The sequence below is a fragment of the Drosophila sechellia genome, chromosome 3R, assembly GCF_004382195.2.
Source record: "Drosophila sechellia strain sech25 chromosome 3R, ASM438219v1, whole genome shotgun sequence".
NCBI classification, from domain to species: domain Eukaryota; kingdom Metazoa; phylum Arthropoda; class Insecta; order Diptera; family Drosophilidae; genus Drosophila; species Drosophila sechellia.
The window spans coordinates 17238448-17262591 of record NC_045952.1 but is presented as its reverse complement, the minus strand read 5'-3'; the positions used below and the strand labels follow the sequence as shown (position 1 = coordinate 17262591).

General features: G+C 40.7%; 5 protein-coding genes, 1 long non-coding RNA gene and 1 pseudogene across 6 annotated transcripts; 4 read left to right on the top strand and 3 right to left on the bottom strand.

The window, feature by feature from the left end:
• The first annotated feature begins 82 nt into the window (after positions 1-82).
• LOC6621508 (antigen 5 like allergen Cul n 1) lies at positions 83-1060 on the top strand. The gene is made up of 2 exons (XM_032720653.1): positions 83-221; positions 275-1060. The coding sequence occupies exons 1-2, from the start codon at positions 108-110 to the stop codon at positions 947-949; spliced, it is 789 nt and encodes a 262-aa protein (XP_032576544.1). The 5' UTR covers positions 83-107; the 3' UTR covers positions 950-1060.
• Positions 1061-1149: 89 nt separating this feature from the next.
• LOC6606846 (protein arginine methyltransferase NDUFAF7 homolog, mitochondrial) lies at positions 1150-2013 on the top strand. The gene is made up of 2 exons (XM_002031607.2): positions 1150-1682; positions 1740-2013. The coding sequence occupies exons 1-2, from the start codon at positions 1389-1391 to the stop codon at positions 1953-1955; spliced, it is 510 nt and encodes a 169-aa protein (XP_002031643.1). The 5' UTR covers positions 1150-1388; the 3' UTR covers positions 1956-2013.
• A 2441-nt stretch (positions 2014-4454) lies between these two features.
• Positions 4455-5296, top strand: LOC6606844 (antigen 5 like allergen Cul n 1). The gene is made up of 2 exons (XM_032722864.1): positions 4455-4464; positions 4559-5296. Exons 1-2 carry the CDS (start codon positions 4455-4457, stop codon positions 5203-5205), a joined length of 657 nt encoding a protein of 218 aa, XP_032578755.1. The 3' UTR covers positions 5206-5296.
• Positions 5297-5376: 80 nt separating this feature from the next.
• LOC6606843 (HIG1 domain family member 1A, mitochondrial) lies at positions 5377-7295 on the bottom strand. Its single transcript, XM_002031604.2, has 3 exons — positions 6962-7295; positions 5980-6169; positions 5377-5716 (listed from the first exon to the last, which is right to left on the bottom strand). The coding sequence occupies exons 1-3, from the start codon at positions 7053-7055 to the stop codon at positions 5695-5697; spliced, it is 306 nt and encodes a 101-aa protein (XP_002031640.1). The 5' UTR covers positions 7056-7295; the 3' UTR covers positions 5377-5694.
• A 166-nt stretch (positions 7296-7461) lies between these two features.
• LOC6606842 (dihydrolipoyllysine-residue succinyltransferase component of 2-oxoglutarate dehydrogenase complex, mitochondrial) lies at positions 7462-10036 on the top strand. Its single transcript, XM_002031603.2, has 7 exons — positions 7462-7690; positions 7957-8060; positions 8115-8216; positions 8291-8830; positions 8896-9040; positions 9245-9550; positions 9615-10036. The coding sequence occupies exons 1-7, from the start codon at positions 7616-7618 to the stop codon at positions 9747-9749; spliced, it is 1407 nt and encodes a 468-aa protein (XP_002031639.2). The 5' UTR covers positions 7462-7615; the 3' UTR covers positions 9750-10036.
• A 1488-nt stretch (positions 10037-11524) lies between these two features.
• LOC116801406 lies at positions 11525-19244 on the bottom strand. Its single transcript, XR_004361990.1, has 3 exons — positions 18560-19244; positions 17709-18476; positions 11525-14072 (listed from the first exon to the last, which is right to left on the bottom strand). It is a non-coding gene; the product is annotated as an uncharacterized LOC116801406 (long non-coding RNA).
• LOC116801405 lies at positions 15911-17702 on the bottom strand (annotated as a pseudogene).
• Positions 19245-24144: the final 4900 nt, after the last annotated feature.

Below are 24144 nucleotides of genomic sequence, written 5' to 3'. Positions count from 1 at the left end.
TGCGAAAATACTGGAAGACATGTTGCAACTGCGGTTCGATTGCCACAGCTTTCCTATAAATAGAGTACTTTGGGTAGCTAGGCCTCAGTCCAAAACCAACGCTGAAGATGGCCATAAAGTCTCTGATTTTGCTTACTTCCCTGCTGGGATTGAGCCTTGCAGCGGACTACTGTGCCCTGCCCACTTGCCTGGACAAGCACATAGCCTGCAACAACAAGGGAGTAAGTAGTGGTAGCTGCCCAAATCCTCCTGGTTCTCACCCATTCTCGCCCAGAACTTCAGTGAAAACTGCCCTAAAGACGTGCGTGAGGTGAAGATCGAGCCGCACCACAAACTGATCCTGACCCTCTTCAACGAGCTGCGCAACAACGTGGCTGGAGGCAAGATAGAAGGACTACCGAAAGCAGTCCGCATGGCCAAGATGTCCTGGTGCGAGGAGCTCTCCCACCTGGCCCTACTCAACGTAAAGACCTGTGAGTCCCTGCCGGATAAATGCCGCAGCACCGAGAGATTCGCCTACGCCGGCCAGAACAACGCCGTGTTCCAGTACAGTGGAGCCGAGACGGAGTACACCGATGCGGAAATAATAAAGGAGCAGATCGAGAACTGGTTTGCTGAGCGCTCGAATGCTTCTCCCGAGATCCTCGCCAGCTTCCCGGAGGAGCTTCCCAACAAGGCGGTAACCAAGTTCACCATCGCGGTGGCCGAGAAAAACACCCATGTGGGATGTGCCGCCGTGCGCTTCTCCCGGGACTTTTACAACCACTTCGTACTCACCTGCAACTTCGCCACCTCGAACATTGTGGGTCAGCCTGTCTACACTCCGGGAGAGAAGGCCACCACCGGGTGCAAGAACCGATATGGAGCCGCCTACGACTACCCCAACCTGTGCTATGCCAAGGAGATCTACGACAACGAGAAGGTCATCGAGAACACAAAGACGATATAGGCAGGGATGTATAGCACTTTTATTGATGGGACAATGGAATTCGATTAATATGTATCTTTTTAGTTTAAGTGTGCTGAAAGAATAAATTTAAATTATTTATGTTTGCCTGTACGTAACGGATTTTGCTATCCAAACAGCTGTTTGCCCAGCAAGTGGTCAGTCCCCTTTATAGACCCTGTAGCTGTGGATAAATTATTCCTATTTCAAGATGATATTCAAAACTATATATATTTTTAAGGATAAAAAAACAGTTCTTCAATTCAAGCATATAATATTTGTCTTCAATGAATTTAAAGTTTTCTATTTATAGCACACCCTTTTAATAAACCACCTAGCGTTTTATATAATCATTTGAAGTTAAATGCAGGGTATCCAGTGGCCACCACCTAATCCAAAAACATTTCATTTATTTTTGTAGCAACTTTTTCGCCGGCCAAAAATGTTACGCGAGGCTCTTAGTCCGTCCGTCGTCCGAATCTTGGGCGCCACTAGTGCTCCAAAGATGGAGCCGCCAAAGGAGCAGCCAGAGTCGTCCTCCAAAGCGGAGAGCGGAGATGGCAGCCTGGCCAAGCAGCTGCGGGCCAAAATTCTGTCCACCGGACCCATTCCTGTGGCCGAGTACATGCGCGAAGTGCTGACCAACCCCCAAGCTGGCTACTACATGAACCGGGATGTGTTCGGTCGAGAGGGCGACTTCATAACCTCGCCGGAAATATCACAGATCTTCGGAGAGGTAAGATAAGCACATAGATCAGAACCTGTCATCATATCATCATATCCCTTCATGAAGCTCGTAGAAATTTGGCTGGTGAGCGAGTGGCGCAAAATGGGCTGTCCCTCGCCCTTTCTACTGGTGGAGCTTGGTCCAGGTCGCGGCACTCTTGCTAGGGACGTGTTGAAGGTGCTCACCAAGTTCAAGCAGGAGTATCGAACAAGCGATCGTAAAGACCCGCTCGTGGGGCAGACTCACTTCTGTTTCCGTTTCATACGACGGTGGTGGCTGTAACGTGTAACGAATTATAATGATGGATGGCTGGAGTACCTGTACTTGCGGGCGCACGCTTTAGAGGCCGGCTCTAGCTCATGGCAATGGGTGTGGTGGTCTTGCTTGTACAGATCTCTTTTCGTTACAGACAACAATTAATAAGATAAAGAAATTAAGCTTGCTTGCAACAACAACAAAATGAAGGAGCTAGAATACATAATCGGAGGAAGCAAATTAATACTTTCGGAAGCGGACAGTTCTAGAATGGGAGGAAAGTTTGAGAATTTTTCGCCTGCGAAGCACAGGTGGAATCGTGTTCGCGTATTGCCCTACCCCACCTTAGACCACTTTCCTTAAGAGCATAGCTCTAGTGGCCCCTTCAGTCAGTATTTAGGTTTTAAGAAATTCATATTTTCAATATCAATCAGTACTTAATAATTAATAACAATATTTATATCTAAAAATAAGTACATACTAAAGGAACCAAGTAAATATAAAAAAAATACAGACTAGTGTAACTCAAAGGAATTTAAAGCAAAGTTTTTCCTAGTTGCGAGATCAGAAAATGTAGGTTTAATTCGATATTCGAGATCATTACAATTCAAAAGTTAAAGATACTAGTGGCTAAATATATTTTCAGGAAGGAACAAAGCTTTCATTTAAATCTTCAATAATTTTCGTTCTCTCTATAATCTTGTTCTGTGAATTATTAATTTTATTTATTTTTTCTTTGAGTTTTCTTTATAACGAATCTTTAACGAGAAGAAAAATTAATTTCGTTTGAGAGAGAGCCGCGAGTAAATTCGGTTAGATTCTTCCTTCTCTTTATTTTTCTCTTTATATTTCAAATGGCTGCTCTCGCCACTCCATTATTATTACTTGTTTATTTGCAGTGTGTATACAATATAAGCTGACATCTAGCAAAATTTAATCGGTTTACTACCGAATATTTCCAATAAAAATAAAGTTTTATCAATGAGACTCACTCAACTTTTCACTCCTCGGCGAAAGATCGATCTCCCGGCGCAGATGAGCTGAAACGAAAAGGTGGCTTTTTTTCCACAAACACTATAAGGAGGCATAATTTTGGATTACACGACTGCGATCAAACTTTTATAATCCCTAATCGAAAATGTAAATGAGCACTTTCCGAAAGGGAACTCTTCTTAAAAAAAAATTTAATTAGCTTAGGTTAGTTCACTTACTATATAAAAATTTTAATCACTAATGAGAATTCAATTTAAATCCAAGAAAAATTATTAAACAGCATGACCGAGTTTCCTACTCGAGTACATATTCTTATAGCTTAAAGTTAAACTTAAACTACATAGAAAAAATTTTAATTTCTGCCACTCTATGTTCAAGATGGCGATCCGGTTGGATTAATACTCTCTAGTAAGGTTAGGTCTGACTCTTAGCGTTTTTTGAGTATAATTAGAAATTTTGATCGATTTAACTTTGATTTAATTTAATTTCGGGGATTCTGGACAGCCAATCAAGCAATAAAAATGTTCCATTCACTCTAAACTCACTTTAAGCACTACTTAGGCTGCATTTTGATTAGTTTAAATATCCCTCCTGGTGGCCCCGGCTTAGGGCGGTCGCTGTCCTGCTGCTGCGGCTGGTCCTTCGCTCCGGCCTGCTGGGAAGGCGCTCCACTTCTCGGCCTGACGCAGTTGCCGTCTCTCCTTCTGCCCGCCGGTAGCGGCTCCGTAAAATCGTGGGACCCGGGCAGTGATGCGAACGTATAAGATGTCCAGCGAAAAACCTCCGGGCTTCGATTTCGGCTGCGATTTATTCCCGCATCAAACTACAGTTCACCAATCGGGTGAAGCTAATAAGGGTTGCATCCAGTCTGGTATATTCTAGCTACTTCTTGCTACATCTAGTAAGACCTCACTTTACTATGTCACAGCTGACCGCCCTATCGATTATTCATCGAGATTTTTCTCACCCACTGCTTCAATCACCAAGTTCAAGCAGAAGTATCGAAGAAGCGATCGTAAAGACCCGCTCGTGGGGCAGACTGACTTCGGTTTCCGTTTCATACGTTACATGCACATTTCCTGCAGCCAGCCAATCGGATTACCAACGGTCTTCTCACCGGCATCTCCTCCGCCCGTGGCATTCGCATTGCCGTCTCCTCCGCTTCCGCCGACCGTGAGCCCAGTCACTGACGGACCAGCGGAGCTGCTAGGCGATTCCGGCAGCTGCGCGCCGATCAGGAGATGCCGGCGAGAAGACCGTTGGTAATCCGATTGGCTGGCTGCAGGAAATGTGCATGCAACGGCGATGGCCACCACCGTCGTATGAAACGGAAACCGAAGTCAGTCTGCCCCACGAGCGGGTCTTTACGATCGCTTGTTCGATACTTCTGCTTGAACTTGGTGAGCACCTTCAACACGTCCCTAGCCAGAGTGCCGCGACCTGGACCAAGCTCCACCAGTTGAAAGGGCGAGGGACAGCCCATTTTGCGCCACTCGCTCACCAGCCAAATTCCTACGAGCTTCATGAAGGGATATGATGACAGGTTCTGATCTATGTGCTTATCTTACCTCTCCGAAAATCTGTGATATTTCCGACGAGGTTATGAAGTGCTTGCTTTTGTTGACGAGGCCTTTAAGTTCGTGAGGTGAAGATCGAGCCGCACCACAAACTCATCCTGACCCTCTTCAACGAGCTGCGCAACAACGTGGCTGGAGGCAAGATAGAAGGACTACCGAAAGCAGTCCGCATGGCCAAGATGTCCTGGTGCGAGGAGCTCTCCCACCTGGCCCTACTCAACGTAAAGACCTGTGAGTCCCTGCCGGATAAATGCCGCAGCACCGAGAGATTCGCCTACGCCGGCCAGAACAACGCCGTGTTCCAGTACAGTGGAGCCGAGACGGAGTACACCGATGCGGAAATAATAAAGGAACAGATCGAGAACTGGTTTGCTGAGCGCTCGAATGCTTCTCCCGAGATCCTCGCCAGCTTCCCGGAGGAGCTTCCCAACAAGGCGGTGACCAAGTTCACCATCGCGGTGGCCGAGAAAAACATCCATGTAGGATGTGCCACCGTGCGCTTCTCCCGGGACTTTTACAACCACTTCGTACTCACCTGCAACTTCGCCACCTCGAACATTGTAGGTCAGCCTGTCTACACTCCGGGAGAGAAGGCCACCACCGGATGCAAGAACCGATATGGAGCCGCCTACGACTACCCTAACCTGTGCTACGCCAAGGAGATCTTCGACAACGAAAAGGTTATTGAGAACACCCAGACAATGTAGACCCTTTTCTTCGATTCTTAGCAATATTACTGGTATCTGAGTCCATAATTAAGTTGGCAAATAAAAAGCTAAAAGAGCTTATCATTTAAAATCTCGGCCGTTCATTTTTGAGTTTTAGTATGATTCCGAAAATGTTAGCCCGGATAGTAAATAAAACTGATGGGTGGTTTCATTTAGTCTAAATTTATTTATTTAAGTATATCATATCATGCGAGAGGTATTCATCATCTTGTCGTCTGCTTTGACAGCTTTCGTTTGGATGTTCAACTTGTACATTAAAACACACAATATCACAATCTTACGCAGGTTTACAAAACATTATCTAACGTGGTGGGCTTGGACGCTCGGGAATACTTGCGAGAGTCCTGCCCTCCAGTGATTCTATCCAAGTGAATCGGTATGAACCATGGTCATGCAATAAATAGGGATTCTGATTGCCGATGTAATCTTGTGATTTTTAGAGAGGGACGCCGAGCAATCAGATGGTCTTTAGTTAGTCAATGACTTTGTACTAAAATGAAGATTAAATCAAAAGGGTAAATAAATAAGGTAATCCAAACGTATGAAAACTAAATAGACAGTCATGAAAATGGGAATATGCGTTTGAGTGAAAGTTAATAGACATGTGGAAACCGAAAGCATTTGGAAATAGACATAATTATGAAACAATTGTATTGGGGATTTCAATTGGGATTGGGATTCAGGATTCCTTGTGTACGCGTTACAACAACTTAAACTACAGCTAGTATTAACTAAGTAGGAACTGGGCGTTACTTCTCCTTGGGCGCCTTGTCGAACAGGTACTCCTTGGCCATGCTGTAGCCCAGTCCGAGGGTCAGGCATCCAACGACGGTTCCCTGGGCGGCGACTCGCAGCTGCATCAGGAAGACGCTGGTGCTCATCGTTCCGCGGTTCCGGTACTTGTACGCTCCAATCAATCCGGCGGCCACGAATCCGGCAATACCTGTGAGTGAAAGTGCAAATCACCGATTAGTTTCTATTGCCGATGCGGCGGATGGCTTGTTGTTGCTAGCTGGCCATGCGAAACAGCTGATAAAAGCCAGACGTCGCGAAGATAATAACATTCAAGTAAATACTAATTATGTGAATGTAGTGTTGGCAAAAATTAAGCTACAAATTTAGATAATATTATAATAAAATCACATAATATAACCTTTTTTTTAACCAAATGAACATGATTAAACAAACTAGAAATTGAAGCAAAACTTAAAAACTGCACTTTATATAATGCTATTTATTTTCATCAATATACATATCTTCGAAAACTATTCGAAATTTTTTAAAGCATCGCATTTTACTGTTATCTTTTTAATAGCTAAATCGCCAAAATAGTCAGCACTCGTCAGCGTCAGCTGTAATTTGTCGCCTACGGAGACAGGCGAGGTGAACATTCGAACACGCGCGAAGATCAGATGGCTACGTGACGTCACGGATGTGATAATCCCATTTCCCCTGCAATTCGCGTGAATTGCGAAATACTCCTGTTACATCATTCGCTCTCCAGAACGTGTTACGAATCACACTGCATTCACCGTTATGTCACACAGTGACATCAAAAAGTGACCCCAAATTGACGTTAAACTCATGGCCAAGGTCAAGATTAGTCGACTTCTTCCCCGCCGCACACGCATTGTACATTCGTAAGTGTGCGTATCTAGCTGGCTGCAGAGCCAAAAGTTTCCATGTGACGTCACGGCGGCAAAACTTCCGCTGTGCGGGAATTGGCAAAACTCACCCACAAGCATGAAGGGCGATTCCTTGGCTTTCCTGGAGAACTTGTTGGCCTGAGCGGCATCCTCCTCGCTGTCGAAAAGGGACTTGGAACTCATTTTCACGAATATTATATTATGTACGCGGGTGGTTCGGATCGGTTTAATCGCTTTGCAACGTTCGCGAAACTTTCTGCAATGGACAGCAGTTCGAGCAATGTGACCAGCGCAAAAACTTATCGCTCACAGAAAAGTTTCCAAGACTAAGCTATATTTAAATAGTCAATATAGTTCTACAGTTCTGGTAATTTTAAAAAATCAAGATCAAATAACTACTCAGGTTATTGTTAAACAGTAGATTGTATTTATTTTGATTGTATACAATTAAAACTTATCAAGGGCATCGATAGTTGGCTGCTATTCTGGCCACACTCCATGATAAAAATACCGAAAGCCGCTCTCAGCTGTTCGCAAGCTTTGCGCGCTTTTCCGCCAGGTGACGCTTTTGCCGTTTCTGTCATGACATAAGAAATTGGTATTTTTTAAAGGGAAAGGGGCGGACTGCAGAAATCGACGTTGCTTTGCCTTGGCCGCTAACTCTGTTTTAAATTCGAGTGCTTTGACATAAATTGAAAGTAGAACAACCGCCGAACGCAATTTCGCGGAACAGAGTCGCAGCAATGACGGGAATAATTTCGATCGTAACGAGACGGCTGCCCCAAACTTTGGGAATGCGAGCCCTGCGGAGTAATGAGGTAAAAATTGTGAACGGGCTGGGGATTGCCGGGTGGAGGGGGACCGTCAAGTGTGATAGATGCTCCGGCGATATATATGTATATATCCATTTTTATCCCATATTCACTGCCCGCCTGGCGCTGGCCGATTATGTAACTGTATGGGTGTGTGCGTGCACCGCTGAAAAATGGGAAAAACTTTTGTTTGGGACGCCCGCTGCACGTGACCCGTCAGCCGACGTTGCCTCCTGGTTGTGCAATCACTAATATTTGCTTCTTTCCCCCAGGTAAAGCGTTGCATCCGCCAATATTCTCGGTTAGTTGCCTGCGCCGCCCAGCAGCAGCAGTTTCTCCGTCAGGATGGATCGAATCGCTGCCAGGAGGCCACCAGGTAAGTCCTTCACTATCCACGAGCGATCCTTCATCCAGAGTTGTTCATTCCTAGGCTTCTCACCTGGCAGGGTATCCACACCACGTCGAGCATGTGGTCGGAGCAGACCGTCAATGTGCCACCCTTTGCGGACTCCATTGCCGAGGGTGACATCAAGTAAGACCACGGCACAGAGCTGGTTTCAAGCAACAGGTTCATGCTCATCCATTAACGATAAATTCCTGCAACAGGTTTACTTGCAAGGTGGGTGACTCATTCGCCGCTGACGAGGCTGTCATGGAAATCGAGACCGACAAGACGACGGTGGCTGTGCCAGCTCCCTTCTCCGGAACTCTGACCGACATTCTGGTGAAGGATGGCGACACCGTCAAGCCCGGCCAGGCTCTGTTCAAGATTAAGCCTGGTGCAGCGCCCGCCAAGGCAGCTGCTCCAGCGGCTGCTCCTGCGCCTGCTGCCCCAAAAGCTGCCCCAGCTCCCGCTGCTGCACCCAAGCCGGCACCTCCACCACCTGCCGCCGGCGCACCAAAGCCACCACCACCGCCACCACCAAAGGCAGCCCCTCGACCACCACCACCTGCTCCAGTGGCTGCACTTAAGCCGGCCGTCGCCCAGGTGAAGGTGCCACCAGCGGACGGATCGCGGCAGATCCTAGGCACTAGGTCCGAGCAGCGTGTCAAGATGAACCGAATGCGTCTAAAGATTGCCGCCCGCTTGAAGGATGCCCAGAACACATGTGCTATGCTCACCACTTTCAACGAGATCGATATGAGGTGAGTGACGAAACTAAAGCATAAAATTGAGCAATAAAACCCATAATCGTTTCTATTGTTTTTAGCTATGCCATGGACTTCCGAAAGCAGAATCTGGATGCGTTCACTAAGAAGTATGGTATTAAATTTGGATTCATGTCGATCTTCGCAAAGGCTAGTGCCTATGCTCTGCAGGATCAGCCCGTAGTGAACGCCGTCATTGATGGCACGGTAAACAAGCCTCCGCCCCGCCCTCCGCTTATCATATTCTTATCGCCCGTGACGTAGTTTGGATTGCCATGCTTTTTAAAATGGCCTTATCAGTCGAACATTTAGCTTATATGGTCGCTTTTGTTTATGCAATTTCCCGTGGCGATATGATGAATGTGGAATTTTCTGTGTTGCCATGCGCTCATAATTCCCATAATTTTGCAGGACATCGTGTATCGCGACTACGTTGACATCTCTGTGGCCGTGGCTACGCCCCGTGGGTTGGTGGTGCCCGTCATCCGCAACGTGGAGGGCATGAACTATGCCGACATCGAGATCGCACTGGCCGGTCTGGCCGATAAGGCCAGGCGGGATGCCATCACCGTGGAGGACATGGACGGTGGTACCTTCACCATCAGCAATGGCGGAGTGTTCGGATCCCTGATGGGCACGCCCATCATCAATCCGCCACAGAGTGCCATTCTCGGCATGCACGGCATCTTTGATCGGCCAATTGCTGTCAAGGGAGAGGTATGCATTCCACAACATACGCATAATAACCGGCTGTATTTTAATCATTGTAATGTCCAACCAGGTCAAGATACGTCCTATGATGTACATCGCCCTGACCTACGATCACCGAATCATTGATGGACGTGAGGCGGTCCTGTTCCTGCGAAAAGTAAAGGCTGCTGTAGAGAACCCAGCAATTATTGTTGCCGGATTGTAAAGTGAATTGTCTTAACACACGTCCACGGCCTTAATTTGATATTAGCCTTTTTAATTTGAAACTGTCTTTGGTTATTTATTATTTCATTTTGCGAGCGTCACAAAAATTAGAAAATCAACCGAATTCGAACTACTCTTAGCATCGGAAGTAGTATAATAAATCAAACGTGGATCTTTTCTTAAACATAACCTGTGCACTAAATGTTATTGTTAACCTAAGACGCTGCGATGGAATGTAATAAATCGACGAATATTGACCAACCTCAATGCATTCGATTGTCAAATGAAGTGGCTATCTTTTGTACTAACGATCTTTTAATGGCACCGTGTAGCGAAACTATAAGTTGATCATCTTGAATGTCTCCGCAATCTTATCTGAAGCAATACATATATCTTAATACAAACTGTAAACAGTCTTATCAAATAATTTGTCATGTGAGGATGGCTTTAATTGAGTTTTAAGTGGATTGCGTCTACCGAAGGTGATTATTGAATATCTCTGATGTCTTTCCAGTTGAAATGTTTTGGTTGAAATGTTTTTGCACGGGAATAGTTTTGTATTTTTCGATTATTATGACAGCTATATGATATGGTGGTCCAATCCGGTCTGTTCCGACTAATATACTGTACTACAGAAAAACACTTTAAAACCAGGAGATTATATTGCATAGAAACGGAAGAGATCACAAGAATGTGTTTATGTTTATATTGTGGTAAATGTATCCATTGCTGCTTTGCAAACTTCTCACTGAAAGCAATACCCTCTTTTGCAGGGTATAAGGATCCTTTAAAGTTATAAACAAAATTTTAGCAGCCTAACCAACAAAAGGGATTCATTCAAATTGGCTCTTCAGATCAGATATCTTTCAGATAATTTTAAAGACTAGGAAGATATTGAAATAAGAGAAATAATTGTGTCTGACTGGAATATTGTATATATATATATTTTATTATATTATTATTATTATTATTAAATTTTCTTACCATTTCAAGCAGTTCTGACCAATATTTTCTGACCATTTTCCAAATACTCTTACTTAATAATAGCAAAGTTAAGTAAAAGACAGGTTGTATTGTTTTGTTATTAGAGCAAATTGGCTTGTACAATTTTATTGATTTTTGTTTTGTATTTTTTTAATCTCGCTATTTCTAATTTATACAATATTTATGTGTTTTTGAGGTTGTGCGGTTGAAATAACAATTTAAATAATATATATTCGTAGAAAGGATTAATTGTGATTTTGATGGATTTGTGCTAAATGATACTTTTTGGATACATTAAATTCGTGTTTTTAGCTTACTTATTGAAACTTAATTTTTGTTGTAGATCTATCAAAGATTGAATAACACAGTTTTGATTTTTTTTTTTTTTGTCCTGGTTGAAATTCGTTTTTCCAATGTTTTGCTTAACATTTTTGCTTTTCACATGTGTCGAAAAAAATATATAAGAAATTGAATCTGACTACGATAATGATAGTGTAGGGAGATTATCGAAATAAAATATAGAAAAATATACTTCTGTGTGCAAATGAATTGTGTATAATAATCACATAAAAAATGCGGCAATCGTTTCGTCTAAAACATTTCGCAATTCGATTGCGAAATTTCCAAAAGTTGAAATTTTAGACAAAAGGATTGGCATTATCTACATTAGTTTTCCGTTCTTTAGCATTTTGTGCGTTTTTGTGCAATTTCTCGTATATATCTCGAATAATTTTAGCTTAACTAAGGGGATACAGAGTGTAGTTACGTGGTATAATTCGCGCTTAATCGTAGTTCCTGTTTTTTTTCTTCATTTCTTCAGTTCTTCATTTTTTTTTTTTGGGGTCTAAAGAGGCCTAAGGTGTATCTTTTTAGTCTGCCCGATGGGAAATTTCCATTATCTAGGGTTTTTTTTTTGCTCAACGGGGGGCGTTGTTGTGGGCGGGGTCAGTTGGCACTGCACTTGGCTAAGTGCAACACTCTTAAGTCTAAGCAATTACACTAGGTATCCCCAACCTTGTGTCCGAAATGTTATCTTTTCGCGATTCTGGTCCTTTTTCTCCTGTTCTGGCTATGGAATATATGCATATGCTATACTCGCATACTCCCTGTCCTTTCGTTTGGCTGTCTCTCTCTATCTATCTATATCTGTCTCTCTCTTTGCGTAGATCTGGCCGGGAAGGATATGCTTTTCTATCTTTCTTTGCTTTTCTTTCTTTTCGAATGTCTTTCAATAGAACTATTGTACAAGATTCCATTTGCTACTCTTCGTGGGTGCTTTTCGCGTTTGTCTCAATGATTTTGCAAATTTCCAAATTGCCCGAAACTTTCTTGGTAAATATGTTCTTTCAATTTTTTTTTATCGTAGTCGTACTAGCCAAAGGTGGGAAGATGCTGCTCTCTAGAAATGTTCTTGTGTGTAAATAAAAGTCATAACTAAATTTCTGTGCCGGATTTGTCAGAGGGGAGGTTGGAGCTACTAACTGCAACTTCGTTGTAAATTTGGTTGCTTGAATTTGCTTGAATTTGTTTTTTTCTTTTTGGGCTTCGGCTTGGGTGATTTCGAGGGGTTTTCTACTAGTACAAGTCGGAAATGTGTAATTTCATAAGACGGTTTTTGCAGTTTCTTGTTTGCCAAGTCTCTGGGTGGGTTGGTTGGTAAGTTGGTTGGTTGGTTGGTTGGCTGGTTGGTTGGTTGTATGGCTGGCTGGTTTGATAGTCGGTGTATGTGTCGTCATAGTCGGCGGCTGCCACTTGGCCGGGCAACTTTTGCCATGAATTTATAAATCAAAACGTTCTGCTGTCTAGTGGCCATTGACTGGCTGCTGCGGAGGATGGGTCGCGGGGTCTTTTGCTCGGATTGGGTGTCCTGTCTTCTTGGCTGAGGGTCTGCTTATGGCCCCCTCATGCTCATGCCAGCCATATTTTATTTATTGATGGCAATTATGCCTCGACCTCGGCTATTGCCAGTAGTTTATATAAATTTGGAGTTTTGTTTGATGTGCTTTCAGCTGCACGACGCTATGATGATGGTTCGAACTTTTGCCAAAGAAACCAAGTCTGACCACAATTTCAGAATGGGAGTTTGGGTGCCTGGAGTTTTAAGTTTCGAGTGTTTCAACTGTGCTCGTGACACTAGTGCCGAATATTACTTAAAGTTGCGGTTCTGCTGGCCATGCTGCTGATGCTTTCATTTTGAGTTTGAGTTTGAGTTTCTGATTTTGATTTTGATAATGATTTTGATTACGAATTGGATTTGGGTTAAGTTGCAGTTTGTCTTCAAATTTGTGATTTTTGTGCGGCGGCCTTCGGGCGAAAGTAATGCGCTTGAGGACGCGGCCTCTCCTGGGGCGGATCAAAGTGGTCATGGTCATCGTGGAATCTTTTGAGGATGGACTGGACTGGACTGGACTGCTGCCTGGGATTCTGATTTTGCCGGCTCAACTGATTTTGGTTACTGGTTTTGCAACCCTCTTCTTTGAAATCGCGTGCCTTTGTTTTTGTTTCGGTTTTTGTTATAGTTTACAGTATACAGTGCTCTCAGATTCAGATTCAGATTCAGTTTCAGTTTCGGTTTCAGTTTTTGTTCTTGTGGATTTGGAATTTTCACGAGAGCTGGGAATTGTTTTGTTTCGCTGTGATTTATCTGCCCTTTGGCCGTTCTCCGCTCGCCGCGCCCTTTGGCCGCCATTTGTAAGATTTTGGCCAGAAAGTTTCCAGGAGTTTCCCTAACCATTATCCTGTTCCTGTCGCGTCTTCTTCGCCAGCTCCAGCTCGGAATTTTTGGTGCTTTTCGGCGGCCTGCGTTTTTGCTCCTGACATTTGTCGCATTAAAACTTCCGCAGTTTCTTGTAATTTATAATACTGGCTTTTTGAAATTTAGCTGCACTTATTTTTTTCGCTCTTTTTTTTGAATTTTTGGCGGCTCGGTTTTGTTTTCTCAATTTAATGGGTGGGCTGCGAATACTTAATCATCTTAATGTGGTAATAATTATGCACCGAAGGTTCCTCGAAATGCTGCGACTTCTGAACAGAATTTGTTTTATTTTTGTTTACGACTTATTTCATTTGGCAATGGTTTGTTTGGACTTTTGAATTTGAAATGTGTCTTATTGTCATTTTGATTGTTTTTATATACTATGCTGCTTTGTGTGATTTTGTATAGAGTTTTGATTACCTGGACTGATAAATGCTTTAAATTAAATTTTGGTCAGAATTTGGAATTTTGTGGCCGGTATGTGGTTCAATTTTGAGTTGAATTTTGGTTTTCGGTTTTCAATTTTGATGATTGCCAGAGGAGCCGAAAGTTGAATTTGGATTTTTGAATTTGTTTTGTTTGGTTCTAAAATAAAGTAATTTAGATATGTTATTATTATTATAAAAAGAGGGAAACCTTTTTGTCTAATAAGAGTATAAAAGTAATTTAATAGCATTTAGATTAAAATCAATAATATTTCTCATATGATTGGTTTTGATATTTTGTTGAATGCATGTATAAATTCTGGGATTTAAGGCATTTGGATTTCTTTTAAGATTCAAATCGGGTAATTTTGGTATTCCAGACCTTTTTAATTGTGAAAAGATATTGAACAAATTGTAAAATGGTGCACATGTTTTTTTAAATTGAGCTAAACATTTTAAAAACGAGTGAAAATTTTAAAAAACTTGCAGTAGTTACCTTACGAGAATATTTCGAATAACTAATAAGGTACATGAAATGTAAAAGTGAAAATTTTAAAAGTTTCGAAAGAAAGTGAATTGGTTTGTTCTAATTTAAATTCAGTTTTTTTTAATTATACTTTTTCTAAATTTTTGATTTTTGTATTGCGTTCTGTTCCGTTTTTTACCGGATAAAACATTTCCATAATTGCATAAATAGTGAATTTTAATTAAAAATGTTGCTTTACTCCAAAAATTTCCTGATGCATTAAGATTATAAATTTGATTGAATATTTACAATGGTAAATCTTTTGTCAATTTATATAACTTTTAGAACTGGTTTTATTGCTGTTTGCAAACATTACAATTTTTTTTTTTGATTTTTCAAATTGTATTTTGAAGTTGTCAGTCATTAGTACTTTTGAAGACGGCTTGAATAATGTTTTTTTTTTTAACTTTTTTTGAAGCCTAGCTATCGTTTCTTTTTGAAAATCCAATTTACTAACTAAGTGTGTATTTTGAATTTTTTTTTGTTCAAACTGTGAAATATTTTATTGTTTTTCTAATAGGACTCTTTGATATTTTTTTTAACTTTTCGTGAAATAATTGGATAAAATTTGTATCTGATGAAGAATACTCTGCTTTGGATAATGAAACTTACTACTAATGGCAGTGATTTGTTAAATTTTTGAGTCATACATTTTACTTGGTGGTTATGAAAATAAATTTTATAAATTTTTAGAAATATTAAAATTTTTAAAAATTTTTAACAACTGAATAATTTGGGATTTGGGTTGATTTTGAATTCGGTTCGAACTTTTGCTTTTAAATATTTATTCTTATAATATCTGGATCATGTTGTTTTTGTTCTTTTTAAATTTAAATAAGTAGGAAATAAAATTTAGTATTTTGTTATTGTTGTTAACTGCGGTTCTTGATTGATTTTGACGTTATTTCTTGGTTGGAGTTTTTAAAATATATAAAAAATCAAACATTTCAATTTTCTTATTTACTTTGGTTGCTGATATGTTTTGGTTTGCAATGATATAAAGACTTTAGAATTTTGATCTGATTTGTAATTTGGTTATGTTATTTACAATAAATAGTTTTTGAATTTGGTTAATTTTTCGGAAACAGATATTTACATGTGTAATTTAGAATTTCGCGATAATTAACGTTGCTGATTTGGAATTATATATTTTATCTTGTGGTAATCTTAATTGGAAATGGTTTTAAATTGTGCAGTTTTTAATTTGGTATATTTTTATTGTGAATTTTGATAGATATTTATGTGACTTTCAACGTTATGATTTTGATTGAATTTTGCCAATTTTGTGCTCTTTGATTTTGTAGTAAAATTTGGGATTTGAATTAATTTAAATGCAAATAGTTTGATGCTTTTTGCTTTAATTTCTGTCGTGCAATCAATTTTTATATTTAAAAATATGTATTCTATTAATCATTAAATTTTTTAATGATTTCTTGATTTTAAATTTTGAATTTGGTCAGTAAATTTTAAATTTTATTGTGTAATATTTATTTTCCAGTACTGTCATAGTAAATAATTTAATTATTTTTAATTTTGGTTTATATTGTTTTAGAATTATAGCTTGGTTTGAAATTTTACTTTAGATTATTATTTTTGAATATGGATGGGTGATTTTTATTTTCGGGATGCATAACAATGAATAAAATTTTTGTCGCTTTGGATTTTGGATGAGTTTGATTTGAATTCGAAATCTGACTAAATATTTTAAAAAGTTCTTCAGTATGTGTGGGAAAAATGTAATTAAAAAAAAAATAATATAAAATAATATTATTTTTGAATTCAGTAGGCCAGTTAAATAGAATATTTTCTTTTTGAATTTAGGAGTAATAAATGAGATTTTAATTCAGTTGTTGTGATGTTCAATTTGAATAAGAAGTTTTGAAAAATGTTTTCATAAACAAATATTTTTGAGATTGTATTTTAGAGATTTTCAGGACTTTAATTTGTTTGGCTTGATTTGGATAACAAAGGTCGATTATTATTTTTTGTGTAAGTAAAACTCTTTTTGAATTTGGATGGATTTTTGCAATTTCGTGATTGTAATCGTTGTGATATCGTTTTTTGGTAATTTTAAGGCGTGGGTAAAGAAACCAAAGAGATTTTAAAAATTAGTATAATATTTTTAACCGGAATGTAGTTTTGAATAAGCTTGGCAGTATATTGATTTCATTTTGTCTGAACTAATCGTAATGTTTTGCGGTTTGCGTTTGAATGTTGGTTTGGTCGGTCGAAGTTGTTTCTATGTCAATGACCAGAAGACATTTTTGTGTTCTTAAGGGTTGGGGGTGGTTTAAATGACTTCCTGGGGTTTTGTACTGTCGTTTGCTGTACAAATTTCTATCAGCACTTCTGGCGCATTAAATATTTCTTTGAAATTTTCAAAAACGTTTGATTAAATAATGCCGCAACGCCTTTGCTTTCCTTCATGAAAATGTCAACGAAATATTGAAAGCGCTGTAAAATGCTTGAGTTGTTAAACTAGAGTTCGGTTTGGCTATAGTCCTTTCGCGAACCTATAACCTATAACTCGATTTCGTTGTATTTTCCTATCGAACTTTTGGGGGGTCAGGCTATTTCTTTTCTTCTTGGGAATCGTAGAAGCAGCTTCCTTTGCAGCCATTTTATTGCCAAAGGGGTGTGAGTGTTTGATGGGTGAGTGTATGGGTGAGCATACCCCTGCGCGTGTGTGTGTGTTGCCTAAAGTGTGTGTGTGGGGTGTGTGTGAGTGTGAGTGAGTGTGGCTGGGTGGTTGATTTGCGCCTAAAGCTCTGGGCCATGCGAAACTGTCTTTTGGCATTTGCTTGATTTTTGCATTAATATATTGTGGTTTAACTAAAGATTTGTAAGGACGAAACGAGAATTTGGAATTTGTATTCTTTCGATTTGCGTTTTGGGACACAAAATGATAAACTATTGCATTGTGTGTGTGGAATTTGGCGGGGCAGGGGCGAACTCTTTGGTTGAATAACGAAAATAAGATATTCAGGGATACTTTCTTTGCCTTCTGGAAATGAAGCCTTCTGCGATGCCGTAGAAGAAGAGTTCTTTTTTGGATTTTCAGTTGTGTCGGTGGGATTTTGAAATTTTGATTCTGGGCTGCTGACGAGAGTGAAAGGAGGCTCACCTTTGGCTCGGTTTTAGGTTTTTGAATTTGCATACTTTTAAATGTGATTGGAATTCTTTGTTTTTGGAATTTTACTTAGTAAGGCTCCAGTGGGGTTACTCAAATCTGTTTTTGAAATTAGTTTCTAAACAGTAGTCAAAACATACTTGCGAAATTCGGAGAGCAAAAGGTGGGCACTCAGTCGCTCTCTCTCTCTCTCTTTGCTGCTGCTTCGGCTCTCTCTCTCTGTGTCGGGTTGTGCTTGTGTGTGAATTCGCCGCAGGATGTGGGCTGTATGTGTGTGTGCTTCCTGTCGAGGGGTGGCTTTTGCTGCTTGGGGTAAATCACTGCCCCTGCTTAGATATTCAGCTGGATATCTACGGCGGGGCAGCTTTCTCCTTTCTCTTGATTATCTGCTGCTTCTGCCGGCGTCGGCGTCGCTGCTCCATTTCGTCCTTCTGCTCCTTTCGCCGTCAAATGCTCGATCCTTCTCCTCGCCATCGAGTTCATCATCATCAGCTTTGTCGGCTTTGGGCCCAGCAAAAGTGTACTTGGATATTTGGTTTGCGCCTGGACTTGAATTTTGGTTTCCTTCCTTGCAGTTTCTGTCGGATTTCGGTGTGATTTGCTGGCCGGATTTTTTGCTTGGGGCACAAGACTCTTCGATGGGCGGCGACGGGGCGTGGCAGTTGCTTAAGACACTGGCAGTTTGGCTGGTTGGGAATTTTGATTCGATTTTGATAGCAGTTTGGATTTTGAATTTCGTTCTTGGCGAGATTGTCATTGCAGTAGAGAATTATGAGCAGTAAACACTTAAGAATTTTGTTGAGTTTCATAACAATTTCGTTGATGGGGATGTGAGTTTGATCCGGATGCAAGATATATGGTTACTGCTCGATCCATAATAGCTTTCCTTTCTTCAGCTTCTGGGGTTCCTTGAAGGAAACATTTAAAAGAATTTTTAAGTTTTTGAATGAATAATTACAGATTTCATAAAGATCTGACAAATCTTATTTACCTGTAAGATATAAAAACGATATTATTATCTCTCTTCACTAAAGATTTTTCATCTCGTGCTATTTGGCCAGATGTGTTGTTAACTTTCCAATTGGTTCCAGGCGATTTACAATTTTCTTGGCTATCAGCTTTCCTTAATTTTCGATGGTACTTTGGAATTTTGTTTTTAGATATTTTTGGAATTATTATTAATCCAAGAAGGTATCGTGGTTGTGTTTGGAGAAAATATTTTAATTATGCTTTGATTTCATGTGGTGGTATTTCGCTGATATAGATTTTTTTTTGAATTTGGTTAAACTTTTGCTTAAACTTATGCTTTTTGTTTGTTGTGTTGGGTATTTGTGTTATACTTTAACCATATCACGAAAATGTGTAAGTTTCACATTAACAATTTTCGCAAATTGTTCGTTTAGGAGTTTGGCTTGTTGGTACTTGGGTTTCTTTTTATACAAATTAATCTGACATTCGGCGGTTGAATTTTTGCAACTTTTGTCGACTGAATTTTGTTGGGCTTGCTGCGGTGGATTTTGTTCTTCTGTCGGTGTGGAGATGCTGCAACAGCCTCCTTAGCGCCGCCTGGACATGGCGCTGCGAGGAGTCCTCGATCCTGGTGCTTCTGTTGCTCCTGTGCGGCTCCTACTGCTGCTGCTGCTGCTGCTGTTGATCCTCAGCGTTTGAAGATTGAAATGAAACTGATTGATTCTGCGCAGCAGCCGCAGTTTATATACCCGCCAGATCGGTCGAACCGACGCCAAGCGATCCGATCGCAATCAGGATGCTAGAGCTTTGTCCATTGTCTGCGAGGATGTGGACAAAGGACGCCGATGGCAACAATGAAAACCCGTTGGGCAAGTTTATTATAGAAAAAGCAACGCGCAAAAGATCGGAAAACGCTCGCGTTTCCCTTTGGTGGTGGGTCTGGGATGGCGGGGTGGTTCCAAGGATCGAGATCTGTAGGCAGGCAGCATCAGTTGCCACACCTGGCGAGCACGAAAAAGCTGCAGCAGCAACAGCAGCCGCTGGACCAAACTGGTTTACGAGGGTTCGTCACATCCTGGCGTATCCTTGACCATTTGAACTGCAATTGTCTGGCCCTGATGATGGGAAAAATTCCTCATTTGAACTTGTTTTTCCACACTCAGTTCCTAGGCGTCTGGCATTGGAGATGGAAAAAAGTTTCCTTGTGGCAACGAAATTTGTCAGCTTTAAATTTATGACCAGCGCAGGTCAATAGCGGCTTAAGCGAAAGGCTCTTCTAACCCAGATTTCGCCATGTAATCCATTTGAGTAGGCCGTCTCCCCAGACTCCCCCAGACATCCATCCGTAATCCATCACCCACATCAGCTGGAACTTTCCGCTTGTGGGTCAACCTTTTCCTTGGTCGCCAGCCGACGGTGAATCCTTACTCCTTTTCGTCCGTTATTTTTTTCGCATCTTTGCTAGTTTCATTTTGGATGCCATCTTTCGAGCATAGCAACAAGTTAAGGGTTGCGCCGCTGTTTTTTTGTACTTTTCCGTTTCCCCGAATCCCGGAGCCGAGCACTTTTATTATTTAAGTTGCTGTTAACCCTTGTTTGGCCCGGGTTGGTCCCGGTCATTGGGTTAGAGGTGGGGTCACGACATCTATCCATGTCTGCGAGTGTGAGAGCGAATTCCGAAATGGGACATTAGGAGCTAGGACGACGAGGTTTGGTGTTCTATTGTGAATGAACCGTTTAGCTGTCGTTAATAATACGCCCTGTGTGCAATTGAATTCCGCAAATACAGTAACACTTCCTTTTAATCAGCGGTTTCTAAAAACAATTTAATAAATTTCGTTTGGATGATGAGTGCTGTTATAGCATGTTAAGATGTTACTTTCATATTCACCAATTAAGTCAATATTAATCTTATATGAATGTCAAGTTAAGATATATTTTAACCTTAATGAGGAATCATTACTTTTCATTTGCTTTAAGTAGTTGAAATCCAAAAATGTTACCGCCAGACTGTTTTACCACCTATTTTCTTGCACGAAACTTTGTGGTACAGTTGTGTACAAAATGCCTATACTTTAGATGGAGGCTGCCGTTAGGCTCGGGTCCTTTGGCAACCTAAAATGTAGAAAAGGGGAGGACTGGACGAAAAGAAAATTTGCATATTTCTGTTAATTTTGCATTGAAGTTGGGTTCATAACGAAGAGGAAACACTTGAAATTTGCATACATTTTCCTCGCTCATACAAACACTAACACAAACTCACACACAGACACACACACAAACAGCGACGAGGGGACTTCTATATATGCAAATTTGTATGTTGTAAAGTTTTCATATAAAATACAAGTAAAAACCGAAAGAGAGAAAATGGATTTGGGGATGCGACCAAGGATGGGATGCCTGCTAAGGACAACGGGCACAAGAAGGACAACAACACACTCGCACACAGACACAGACAGGGCCTACACAAAGGAGGTCCTTGCCAAGAAGGATTGTGCGTGCCAGTTTATCCTGTGAAAGTGTCCTGACCGTGTGTAACCAGGCCGAGCGTCTGAGTGCCTGAAAAGTCAGCAAAAGATATACACAAACACACTCGCTTCAACACACACACACAAACACACACAGTGCTCAACCCACACGTACAGATATGGGGAAAATAAATTCAACAAACTGCTTTTCCAGAGAAAATGCTGGCCTTTAAGAAGAAGGGGGTCCAAATGGGGGAAGGGCAGTCGAGGCGGCTGGCATTGTTTGGATCAAAAAGGCGCCTAAAAATACTCACACAAGTTCCTATCTCTGCCCAGCTCCGAAGACCCTCATTTTTGGTTGGCCAACCATTTTTTTGGTTCATCCTTATCCTTTGCCATGTTGCTGCCCCGCCTGCCGCCCACATTTATGTTACCATAATTTGACTTCAAGAAAAAAATACAGAATGAAACAAGTTAAACTGCGGACAAGGAAAGATGGCATACTCTTTTATGTAACTGAATCTGTATGCTTTGGGAATGAGTTGGGTTTTGTAGCCGACCTTTGACGATTAATTATCCATTTTAAATCACTTTTTCGTCCTTTCGTTCGAGGAAAAATGTGTTTGGCACAGACTGAATTGGAAATAACATATTAAAGTGTTTCTTTTTCTTATATTTATCATTTTAGTCATTTTTATGACTTATATCTTATGTTATTACATATCATACGTTTTAAGAATTTAATCCATTACTTGTATTATCTAAAGTTGTAATAGTATTCCTTAAATCAATGGTAGACTAGTAAGTTATTCTGAAAAATAGGGCTACCATTTCTTAGCTTTGAGGATGATGTACCCTGCGCAGGTGCACGAAATAGCTATCAATATACTATAGTTCCGATGGTGTTGATCGGCGTGGAGTCCTCTATAAGAAGGGTATGAGAACAAGGACACTCATTAAACACACACATGCAGGACACCCACGCTGGAAACAGGGAGCCAACACTTGCTAACCGAATTTCCGGCTGTAGTTTTTCGGCCATGATGGGTTCATTTTTCAGCACCCATACACACACACATACATGTGCTGGGACATGTGAGGCAACCACTTATGAAGCGAAAGTTGGCATGCGCACACACACATACAGAGGCACAGACTCTTAAGGGGGGCAGTTATGTGGGTGTGTGCGTGTGGCGTTCTTTTGCGGATTTTGCAGTCAACTTGAAAGCCAACAGGCAAAACTATATAGCTAATGTGTGCATGTGAGTGCGAGGGTGTGCATAATGTGTGATTGTGTGGAAATTTTTGGGCAGTTTCATTTCGTTCATATTTATTAGTTGGACACACGCACACACTCGCACACGGTCACATAAATACTTATACACCCACAGGCAGACAGAGAGAGAGTCATCAAAACAGGACAACAAGAAACGGAAACATTTTTTTACTTTGTATTTCGTATTTTGTATTCACCCTCATCAGTGCAAGTTTAAATGATGTTGCCCGTTCTATGGCAACTATCTCCAGAGTGGCAATGCAGATAGAAAAAATTGGGCGTCTTTTAAAAACAAGGCAAGGTTGACAAGATCATAACACAGTCTTTTAAAAACAAGGCAAGGTTGACAAGATCATAACACAGTTTAACAAGAGTTTATTGGAATCATAAATAACATATTGCTTTTACTAAAATAATTATGGTTCTTAAAAAGAGATGTAAATCATTTCAAACAAATTTAGTCACTGAAAATATATTTATTAAAGATATATTGTACATAATAAGACTTCATTTTCATCCTTTTCATTGAATATTAAATATTAATCTGAAATAAATCCTAAACTTGTTTCGCAGTGCTTGTGAGTAAGACCCATTTGCGTGCACAGATACACAAATACTGGGACACGCTTGGGCCTCAAGGATATCCCCCCCCCCCCCCCCCCTCCCTCCATCGCCCCTTAATAGTTGGTGTTAGTGCAAGAAAATAGAGGGAGGAAGGCTTGGGACCAGTGGCCTGGAATGGGCTAAGCCTCAGCTCCTTCTAGCCCATTTCCTGACCAGCCAACAGTTCTGCATCTCAACTATAACTACTGGGCTTCTGGCTGCTGTCCCCAGCAAATGTAATCAATTTTTATGCCATTATTGATGCTTCGCAAGGCAATTTAATTTGGTCAAGGGGTAGAGTGCCGTAGTCGGTTTCTATTTACGCCTGAAAATTGATGTACAAATTAATTGGGAATTTTCGGCTGATTTAGCCTGGCGAAGGAAATGGCTTCCGGTTGTGTCTGGTCTGCAGATCGAGTCAGCCTTTAAATGGGGGCGTGACTGGAATGTGGTTGGGAAATTTTGGATCCTACCGATGACAGTGGGTAACTTGAAATTAAGTGTAGGCAGGGAAATCTGAAAGAAATGTATCAAGAAGCTGAAATAAAAAAAATTAAAATTGATTATGATTAATCAACTAAATTAAATAATATATATAATATAAATCAAATTTATATTATTATCTAGAAACTAATATTTCTGTTCGAAAACGCATACAAAATTCGAGATATGTTAATATCGCACTTTGCGCCTTGCTTTCATTAGTCCTTTGCGTGTAAATGTGTACGTGTCCTTTTTCGTCCTCTGATCGAGCGAAATGTAGCAGTGTTTGTCTGCCTGTCACATTTGGCATTAAACATGTGTGTTACCCATTTTTGTATTTTTATCATTAACGATTTTGTATGCTAAAGAAGAATCCTTTTGTTTCAGCTTGAACCCTTCAGATATGTGTCTCTGCTTTTGCTTCTGTTTCTGCTGCTGTAATTGTATCTGTGGGTCCTGCGAGAGTCCTTCGGAAAATGTGTATATATGGGTTTTTTTGCTATTGTGTGTCCGTGTGTGACACATTTGTTTCCTTTTATAATTATGTCAGCTGCAAGTATTCCTCCTACAAAAGAGTTTATCAGCGCCATAAAGACACAAGTGCCTAATGGCTCTGTCCCCTCAACGCTGTGAGTTGGGATTTGTTTTGCTTCGGGAGCTGAAATTTTCCCATCCAACTAATAAAAATGTTAATGAAGGATGTGAGGAAATGGCAAGACTTCGGCTTTAATAAATGCAAGGAAATTTGACAGACTTTTTATGCTAAATTAAATACCA